The sequence below is a fragment of the Nicotiana tomentosiformis genome, chromosome 12 (assembly GCF_000390325.3).
Source record: "Nicotiana tomentosiformis chromosome 12, ASM39032v3, whole genome shotgun sequence".
NCBI lineage: Eukaryota > Viridiplantae > Streptophyta > Magnoliopsida > Solanales > Solanaceae > Nicotiana > Nicotiana tomentosiformis.
Genome location: NC_090823.1, coordinates 117193762 through 117205008, shown reverse-complemented (window position 1 = coordinate 117205008; position 11247 = coordinate 117193762). Strand labels below are relative to the sequence as shown.

Sequence of the window (11247 nt, the reverse complement as noted above, 5' to 3'; positions counted from 1 at the left end):
TAGATTTCAGCTCGGTCCAATTGGAAAAAGATTTGACTTACGAGGAGGAGCCGGTGGCTATTCTAGCCCGGTAGGTCCGAGAGTTGAGGTCTAAGAGTTATCCTTCAGTTCGGGTGCAATGGAGAGGTCAGCCGGTAAAGGCATCTACCTGGGAGTCCGAGTCGGACATGCGGAATAAATATCCACACCTTTTCTCCAGCTCAGGTACTTTTTTCTAACTCCATTCGAGGACGAACGTTTGTTTTAGAGGTGGAGAATGTGATGACCCAAAATGTCATCTTTAAATTTAATAAGTAATTCTGAGTTCTAAGACCTCAAAAATCACCATTTATCATTCCTCGACTTGCGTGCGCAGTCCGTAAAATTTTACGAAAAGTTTTCATGTGAAAAATAGATTAAAATGTGAAATAAAGATTTAAAACTCAACTGAGTTGACTTTGATCAACATTTTTAGCAAACGGACCAGGATCAGTGTTTTGATAGTTTCGGTAGCTCTGTATCTTGATTTGGGACTTGGGCGTATGCCCAGAATTTAATTTGGAGGTCCCTGGCTCAAGTTATGACCATTTAACGAAAACTAGCAATTTAAAGGCTAAAGATTCCCAAGTTTGACCACGGGGTTGACTTTTTGATATCAAAGCCGGAATCTGATTCTGGAAATTTGAACAGTTCCGTTATGTCATTTATGACTTGTGTGCCAAATTTAAAGTTATTCCGGATTCATTTAATATGTTTTGGCACGAGATTTGCAAATTGAAAAGTTTAAAACTCAAAGTTCGAATCGGGGTGTAAATTATAATTTTGATGTTGTTTGACGTGAAGTGAAACCCCGAGTAAGTCCGTATTATGTTTATGGACTTGTTGGAATATTCGAACGAGGTCCCGAGTAGCTCGGATGAGTTTCGGACGAGTCACAGAGCAATTGGAACCTGCTGCCCAGTGCTGGTTCTGGTGTGTCGCACCTGCGACATTTTGTGCGCAGGTGTGTGGTCGCTCCTACGGAATTCCAGTCGCTTATGCGACTTTGGTCAGCCTTGCCGAGCTCAGCTTCTGCGGAGAAATGAGCGTAGGTGCGAAACCGCATCCGCGATGGACGAGCTGCTTCTGCGAAGAAGACCGCTTCTGCGGTCACTAGTGCGCTTCTACGATGTCGCATGTGCGACATTTTGGGCGCAGATACGGCCACGGGACAAGCTGCCCTGTTCCGCAAATGCGAGCTTTGTCTCGCAAATGCGAGGATGCAGGTGCGAAAATATAGCCCGCAAATGCGAGAATGCTGGGCAGAATACATAAAATCGAGTTTTAGCTATTTTTACTCATTTTTGAGTTTCAAGTCTCGGATTTGGCCGATTTCAAGGAGGATTTTCACGACTTTAAATTGGGTAAGTGTTCTTTAACCAAAAGTGATTATATTTCATAAATCCATGTCTATATTCATCATTTATTTCGGATTTAGATGGAAGAAATTGGACTTTTTATAAAATCTTTCAAAAACAAAAAATTAAGATTTGAAGGTCCATTTGATATCGGAATTGGACAATTTTTGTATGGTTGAACTCGTAGCGGAACGGGTGTTCAGATTTCGCGAGTTTTTCCGGGATTTGAGACGTGGGTCCCGCTATCGAATAATTTAATAAATTTTGGATTTTTATCCGGAAAATTTATAAATTCATATGGAATTAATTCCTATGATTAGTATTGAATACATCGAATTATTTGTGAATAGATTTGAAGCTTTCGGAGACAAAATTAAAAGAAAAAGTTGTGGTTGAGTAATTGATTGAAATTTGCAAAGCGAGGTAAGTGTCGTGGTTAACCTTGACTTGAGGGAATAGAACCCTTAAATTATTTGTTAAGTGAATTGCATGTGAACGACGTATAGGCGAGGTGACAAGTGTCCATACGTCGTCAAATTAATTGTTTGCCTGCTTACTTGAAAAATCATAAATTATTTTAAATCATAAATTAATTATTATAATAATTATTTCTGTCCTATTCTTTGTCAAATATTAATTCTTGAAGCATTAATTGTTATATGCTATTTGAATTATGTGTTTTAATTGTTATTTGACATTTAGCATATTAAATATTAAACTGCCTATGTTCTCTCTGATTTCTATAATAATTTGCTATTTGTCATTGTTTGTTTCATAATTAAATCATAATTATTGTATGCTTGTTGTCTTATAATTTTATATTAATTATTGCATTTATTGGGGAAATTTCTTCTATAAGAATTGGTAAATGGAAATATTGGAGGATCGGGTTGCATGCCGCAACAAACTTATTAAAAAGTCCATATTGGAGGATCGGGTTGCACGCCGCAACAGACTTATTAAAAAGTTCATATTGGAGGATCGGGTTGCACGCCGCAACAGACTTATTAAAGGTCAATATTGGGGGATCGGATTGCACACCGCAACAGACTTATTAAAAGTCAATATTAGGGGATCGGATTGCACGCCACAACAGACTTATTAAAAGTCTATATATATACTTTATTGAAATAAATATATGACAGATTTGATTAAAAGGAATATATTGTGAGAGCGGATTGCACGCTGCAACAGAATTGATTGAAATGATTATGGATTATGACTACTGAGTTGGCTTTAATTATTATAAATGAGTTACCTATTTTATTTTTATTATTTATTTTTGTCATTAATATTGCGTACAAGTTAATATAAGTGAACCGCCTTAGCCTTGTCACTACTTCGTCGAGGCTAGGCTCAGCACTTACCAGTACATGGGGTCGGTTGTACTGATACTACACTCTGCACTTCTTGTGCAGATTTTGGAGTTGGTCCCAGTGGCGTACCATAGACTTGCTCGGATTTCAGCTATTCGGAGGAGACTTGAAGTATAACTGCATGGCGTCCGCAGTTCTGAAGTCCACGTCTATTTTACTTTAGCTGTGTGTTTATTTCCAGACAGTTTTATTTTATTCAGACCTTTATTTGTATTTAATCTAGAAGCTCGTGCACTTGTGACAACAATTCTGGGATGGTATTTAGACACAATTATTTTTATGGATTATTTCACTATATTTCAAACTTTGCTTCCACATTTGTTTTCTTGATTATTAATGATTTAATAATTATTTAAAAATTGGTTAATATTATTCTAACGTTGGCTTGCCTAGTAAGTGAAATGTTAGGCGCCATCACGGTCCGAAGGTGAGAATTTCGGGTCGTGACATTTCTGGATTGCGGCTGCGAAGCAACTTCTGCGGCCGCACGATTCTTGTGCGGTCCGCACTTCAGCAAGGCATCACGACTTGGTCTTTTTGCATATTCTCTGAACTTTGAATTTTTGTCGGTGAAAGCCCTTTCTGCGATCACACGTTGGTCAATATCCTGTTGGGTTATGTTGCTTGGTTTGCGGCCGCAGATGGATTTCTGCGGTCCGCACTTCTTTGCCTTTGCGCCTTTTAATGCCTTGTGATTCAGAACACTCCTTTTTGAGTCGGATTTCATCATGGTAGACCAAACTTTCACATTCATGTAATTTGCACAATTTCATTAGTTTTAGAAATATAAATTAATACTTTCGGACTAAAACCAAAGTAAAAATATGATAATGAGAAGTCAGAATCCCCACTTATCAGTTAGTGACCGTATATAGTTAGAAATTGAATCTCCACTAGCTCAGCCCAATAGTTCTAAAGCGGAGGAGGTGGATGAGGTGCAAAATATTGATCGAGATGATAATATTAATGCACATATGCAACATCAACCATATAGCATTGCAACAGGCAGAGAGAAGAGAGTGATCAACAGACCGCAAAGATTTGCAAACATAGTTGATTGGAACCTTCTTAGATATACAAATCGTGTGGGATTTGCTTTGGCAGTTGTAGAGACCGTTGATGCGTTTGAGTATTATAGCTATCCAGAAGCTATTCAAAATATAGAATCAAATCGACGGATTAGTGCTATGGCTAAAGAGATTAAGTCTCTTAATAAGTTTAGGTGTTGCCTAGACTTAGTTGATGTGTGAGTCAATGGGTAGAGCCCTTGCGAAGGTTGAGGGCAATGTAGAGAGACGTTGCTCCTGTTGATAAAGAGAATTCAAGCCAATGGGAAGATTTGTTATTTTATGGCTTGAATTATTTTCTTGTATTTTTAGGAAACCCATAATCCCTATAGGTTCGGGAAAACCCATTGTCCTAATAGATTTGGGAAACCTTTGTCTTATAGGTTGGGACTATTTGGGATCCATATATATGGGTTGTAGTTGGAGATTCTAGAGAATGTACAATGCTTTTCTTCTCATTTATAGTAGAAAACTCTCTCTGCTTCTGCCTCAAGGATTAGGCTTAGCCGAACCTCGTTAAATCCTTATGTTGATTTTTCTTTTCTATTTGTTTTGTGTGTGATTGTGCTAGTTAACCCACGATCTTCCATAACATATTATCAATTTATAATGCTAAAGAATTTCATCTATTATTATTATTATTATTATTATTATTATTATTATTATTATTATTATTATTATTATTATTATTATTATTATTATTATTATTATTGTCAATATTTAATATATAATTTTTTTAAAAATTAGTTTTACTCGTCATCTAAAATTATTTTTTAGAAAGTGATTGATTCGAAAAAAAGTTTTTCAGAAATTCTTTGAAAAAGATAAGTTCCACTATTTTCTAAGACTAGTCTTAGGGTACGCGCTTTGTGCGTGTTTCCTATATCAATAAACATATTGTCTTAAAAAATTAAAATAAATAGCATTAGACAAAGTGTTTAAGATACAAAAAAGTGAGTTCCTTAAATTGATAGAATGTTAATTCCATTTTAACTAGTTCGATAAAAGAATAAATTTTGCATCAAAGAAGTTCTTAAAATTATGTGAAATATCTTATAAAAATTATTAAGTACTTATTTTTGTATCTAACATCGAAAACAAAAAAGTAACACAAAACTACTTACCACAATTTATCAAAGATTTGGAAAATAACATAAATTTAAAAAATCTTGGTCTTTTTGAGATTTGGGAATGATATATTTGCCCTGTGACTCTTAGAGAAAAGGTACATGTGACTAAAGTGTAAGAATGATTAATATTAAATTCATATTTTACAACAAACAGCTAAATGCATTCAACGCATATAGAATATAATTTGTTTTCTATGTTTCATCTTATTGTTTCAAGTTTGCTTTTTTTATCGATTTGACTCTTAATATTATACTATAACTGATTTTTGCTCTATTTCTTATTCTTTCACCGTTAATGCGCTCCTTACGGAACAAATATATGTATCCTAGGAGTTTTTTCCATTCGAAAAATACTTTTATTTATATGATAACTTTGGGGGAAAATTGAATTGCATTCATTTGCTACTTAGTAATTTAATTATTTATTTTAAACATTAAAGAAAATATTTTTTTCATTTAGTTAAAGCTTAATATTAACTCATCTCAAGTTTTAATATTTAGCTATAATTACAATTTGAGATAATCTCGAAAACTTCCCTCTGAGATTCTCTTTATAAGGCAATCTTTTATTGTAGTTTAAGAATTACGCTCATCTTTCTTTTTATTTTTTATAACGAAACAAAATTCACATGATAAAATCTAATAACATTTATATAATGTCCAAATTGCCCTTCAATGGGATTAAATTTTAAATACTAAATTTAGTAAAACAAAATTCTTTATGTGAGTTCAAATTAAAAGTATTTGCACTTCCAAAACGATAAAACGGAAAATACAACTCTTTCATCTCATGCTCGAATTTTAACATATTTCACAGTTCATGTTGCATATTTATTTACCTAAACTGAATATTGATCTTTAGAAATGAGATAAATTAATCTTCTTTCTATTCTATTATTCATTTTAATTTCTTTATTAATATTATAAATACCTGAACTATGTCATATTATAAAAGATATTAGAAGGAAAGTAGCCCAAAAATTATAAGAAACTAAAGCAAACATTTCAAACCCAATTTTAAAATTGAATCCTACTTTTTACTTACAACATGTAAAAAAAATATACTTAGATAAACTTGTCAAAAAATAAATTGGCTAATACCATTTAAATTTTCAAGAGAAAATTCAATTAAAGGAAAAAAAATTACAATTATTATTCTTCAATTTCTATTAATAATTCGATGTTCCTTTTTATTTTGCCTAATATAAGAGTATTTTACTTTTGTGTTATATGTAGCTTAACTATGTCTATTTCTAGTAGCTTCAAAGTAGCGCTAATTAAACGAAAAAAGGTAGTACAACTATGAGTTCTTAATTTTTATGTTTTGAATGATAAAAAAAATTATAATGTATTATAACTTTAATATTAATGAGTTTTAGATAAGGAAATCTATATAAAATAAAGTTTTAATTGCTTTTAGAATACTAAATATTAGGCTTCTCTACATAATTCAAGTATGAAAAAATTTAGTAATCAGAATTATAGTTTATTTCAATGTCCAAGATATTAGATAAATGACCATTATACATATTAGAAAAATATTTAAATTATTATTTTATCCACTATGAACATTTATTTTTAAAGGGTCAAAAAGGCGAACGATATTTCGCAAAGGCCTTCGCGCTTTTAATATAGTATATATGCATATGAATAGATAGCATTTTTCACATGATATATATTTTAAGGAAATCATTTTCCCCCATACCTAAGGGAATAGTTTGGATTTAGGGTCTATTTGGTCCGGAAAATATTTTTAAATTCTTATGTTTTGTTGGTCAAAATATTTTCTTTAAGAAAACAAGTTCCTTAAAAATCAAGAAAATGACTCTCCTCATGGGAGTATAGAAAATAAGTCTCCGTAAGGGGCATCCTACGCTACGTATAAAAAAAAAAATAGGTGATTTTTTCCCACTGGCTTAAGCTTTAATAATAAAGTTAATAGGTACTGTATTAACGGGAGATAGCAAGTAACTCAATGGAATAGTTGAAATACGCACAACTTATGTCTAAAAATTATCATTACAAACAAAAGTTATGCTCTTAGTTTCAATTTATTTTAGATCACTTGTATTAGAATGTATATTAAAATTCCTTAAGTGATTATGTAGTTGACAATTTCAAAGATTTTAAGAGGATTTTGATTATGTAGTTGACAATTATTGTACGAGTCTTTTTCGTCTTTCTTATTTCTCATATTTTCTTGTAACATTTACTTCTTCTTCCGCTTTTTATGTTGCCTGAGAACATAAAAGAAGCAAGAATAATTTAAATTACAATTTCTTCTCACAAAAAGACTGTATATCAAATTCCAAAATCACTCCTAAAATTAATATTTCTCTTTTAGGTTTAACTTTTTCCAGGTGTAATGACTTGGAAAAGGGTAATACTATACAATTATACAGCCAATTAATGCTGCTATTTTTACCAGTGGACAGTTAAGAAAACTGGTGGGATCTAGCTAATAACGTAAAATTAGATTAATGTTTTAAAAAAATTTCTTATCATCACTGATTAATTGTAGGTTTCAGTAACCATCTGCAACAAACTTGCCAGATTGTCAAACATTGGACAGATATATTGCATTTGGTCCTCTTTGCACGATCATAAATAATAAAGGTGGATCTTTGGTAATAACTAGAGAAAAGAAATGTAAACATAGCTGATCATGTGAGTTTTAACTTTTATTTGCAAGTATATAATCGGTTCAATATAATTAAGTTTGAATAAAAAGAGAAAGATTGTAATAGGTTGACTATTAGTTTAAAAATAATCAAACTATGATGAACTATCTGAATATACCGAATGAGTTTATATAAAGCGAAATAGATTATTCGCATAATTGTTCCCAACTAGTTACAGATTGAGGAGTTGTAAATTGATGAATAATTTTTAAAAAATCAATTATGGAAAAAAATTGGATGTTGAAAGAGTTTGATGGATCGAATGAAATTTGATTATTCATATATAAATATAAGGACATAAAAATAAAAATAAATTTGTAAAAGGTAACAAGATCAATTGACTTTGTCCATAGTTGATTGATTGAGTCAAATTATAAGTAGTGTACATTATATTGCTACTGTAAAATGAGTTAACTTTTTTACAAAGGAAGAAGAAAAAATTAAAGATCCTAACTTTAAGAAGAAAAAAAAGGAATATGAGAGGGAAAACACGGTCCCGATAGTACAGGTAAACTGAAGAAATATTTGTCACCTTGTGTATCTGCATTTCATTTAATAAGATAATGATATTTTGGGGGGGACAACTCTGCCACTTTTTGCCTACCCCTCCTCCCCTAGTGTGGGGGGTGGGGGGTATGTCACCCTTGGAGGGTGAGGGGTGGATGTTGAATTGACATACTATAAGTATATGCATAATATTGAAACTTGACCATTGCCAAGTCCCAGAGACAAACAACAGATACTATAAACATTATTATTCTAACTTATTGTATAGAAATTATGGGAAGAAAGCCTTGTTGTTCTAAAGAAGGATTAAACAAAGGGGCATGGACTCCTATGGAGGATAAAATTCTAATAGATTATATCAAAGTAAATGGTGAAGGGAAATGGAGAAATCTTCCCAAAAGAGCTGGTGAGCTTTACCTTTTTTAATTTTTATTTATTTATTTATTACTATAGTAGTATTTGTTTTGAGTTGCAAAATGATTTTGAATAAATAACAGGTCTTAAAAGATGTGGAAAGAGTTGCAGACTAAGGTGGCTGAATTATCTAAGGCCAGACATTAAGAGGGGAAATATAACTCCAGATGAAGAAGATCTCATTATCAGACTTCATAAACTTCTTGGAAATAGGTCATTCCTTTGCTCATATATGTTCCTTCAATATTCAATCTTTTCTAACTTACCCTAAAACCAAATGTAGTGACTAGCTGTGGATGAATCCATATCGTCTTAGACTTGACCTGTATTTATATATAGTTACGATATTTTCGATATTTTACACTCACTGACTCAAAATTTTAGATTTGTCTCATCCAAAAACAGATAATAAAGAAATGAGGAATATACATAAACACATTGCATTTTTCGTTGGGTGTGATATAATATATGAATATTGACAATTGGTGCAGATGGTCTCTGATAGCTGGAAGGCTACCAGGACGAACAGACAATGAAATCAAGAATTATTGGAACACAAACATCGGCAAAAAACTACAACAAGGAGTTGCTCCTGGTCAGCCAAACCGCATAATATCTTCCATTAATCGTCAGCGCCCTCGTTCTAGTCATGCCAAATCTTCCAAGTCCGACCCAGTTACCCAACCAAACAAAAATAATCAAGAACACACAGTTCCTAATCAGGATTCACATTATTTGCTAACAGACGTTGGATTCGGAGGATCATCGTCTTCTTCATCCCCGTGTTTGGTTATCCGCACAAAGGCAATTAGGTGCACTAAAGTTTTTATTACTCCTCCTCCTACTAGTAGTTCGGTTGCTGAGCCACAGAATGTTGATCAGTCTCACAATGAGATTGCTCAAAGGGCTAGTAATTCTCACTCAGTCTTCCCACCTTGCACCAGGAATCCCGTTGAGTTCTTACGCTTTCATGTTGACAACTCAATTCTTGATAATGATAACGATGACAAGGTAATGGCGGAGGATTTGACAATAGAAAATGCAAATACTATTGTAGCATCGTCCTCATCATCGTCATCATTATCAGTGTCATCTTTGTCCGAGCAGCAACAACCAATATCAGGATCAAAACCAACTTTCTATGGAGAATTGGAAAATTATAACTTTAATTTTATGTTTGGTTTTGATATGGACGATCCTTTTCTTTCTGAGCTTCTAAATGCACCTGATATATGTGAAAACTTGGAGAATACAACTACTGTTGGAGATAGTTGCAGCAAAAACGAAAAGGAAAGGAGCTATTTCCCTTCGAATTATAGTCAAACAACATTGTTCGCAGAAGATACGCAACACAACGATTTGGAACTTTGGATTAATGGGTTCTCCTCTTGATTAATTGTTGATTTGGCATGCATGATCATGAGATGTTGATGTTGATGATGAACTGGTTTCAACATGACTCGTAATTATGCACTCATGTTGTTTTTAGTGTCAGATTTAGAATTCAGAATCAGCGAATTCTGTAATTTATATATGTATTTATTGTTATATCTTTTCATATTTGTATAAGATGACCTACTGCGTCTCTCTAAATCCGCCACTGACAAATTTAGTAGCTAAACAAAAAAATCCATTGTTAATCCTCTTAGTGACTAATTAACGACAGATTATCAAAAAATTATGTTAGCTACGAACGAATTGGCGACAAAGTTCATAGCTAATTCGTAAATCAATTGTATCATGCACGTAATGCTTTCAGTTGATTTGAATTAATGTGATTTATGGTAGTGGGGATTGGACAACCTTTCAAGATTATATTTCTTATCGAGTCATTAAGACTAATAAATCATTTCTCTGTTTACATTTCTAAAACTAGCCTTAGATCAATTCTTGGTTCTTCTTCCTTTAATGTCTCGGTTTCTGCATCTTTATAGTACTATTTTCTAGTTAAGGTTGGGTTTTTCCTTAGTTTCTGAAAATGGGAAAGGCCTCTTAAACATATTTGGCAACATGGGACCATATGAGATGCGATTGATGTTGTCTTCGTAATTAGTGTACATGAAGGTTAGTTTCATACAGGAATATATAATGTGATTTTGGTCTATAGGATTTAGACGTACGTAGAACAAATTTAGATAAGCATTGAGCGAGCTCCCACAACTAAACTCATTTTTCCTTTTTTTTTTTGGAACTTTTTTCGGCAAGCGTCCATGACTTTAAATCTTGAATCTGTCACTGGTCAGATCTCGTAAAGTTAAAATTTTAGCTCTGCCTTTGTAGATACCTACTACTCTCGCTGGCACAAATACCGACAATTCTGCCCACCAAAACTAGAGTTTAATTCATTCTTTGTTATGTGTGGAACAAATTTCTTAACTTATCTCACCAAGGTCTTATCGTCCCTCAATTGATACAAGTTTAGCAGTAGTGGGTGTTGAGATTAAATGATTGGTGAATGAGAAATGAAAAGAAGAAAGTGGAGGGAAAGTGAGCTCCCTTTTGCTTTGGAAAGAGTAAAGTATCTCTTATTGGTGGTAGAAAGAAAAGTGAATGTGCTTATATTGAGAAAACACTTCTCTTGGTGTTAAATGGGTTGGAAAGAAAGTAAGTCTCGCGTCGTTGTCGTCGTTCGCTCGGCTTCGGCTTCGGTCAAAGATTGATTGATTAATCTTTTTGGACAAAATAATGTTCCCACC

The 11247-nt window shown here is 33.0% G+C and overlaps 1 protein-coding gene across 1 annotated transcript; it reads left to right on the top strand.

Moving 5' to 3' along the window:
- The first annotated feature begins 8270 nt into the window (after nt 1-8270).
- LOC104097616 (transcription factor MYB123-like) lies at nt 8271-10361 on the top strand. Its single transcript, XM_009604213.4, has 3 exons — nt 8271-8543; nt 8635-8764; nt 9043-10361. Exons 1-3 carry the CDS (start codon nt 8411-8413, stop codon nt 9941-9943), a joined length of 1164 nt encoding a protein of 387 aa, XP_009602508.1. The 5' UTR covers nt 8271-8410; the 3' UTR covers nt 9944-10361.
- The last annotated feature ends 886 nt before the right edge of the window (nt 10362-11247 follow it).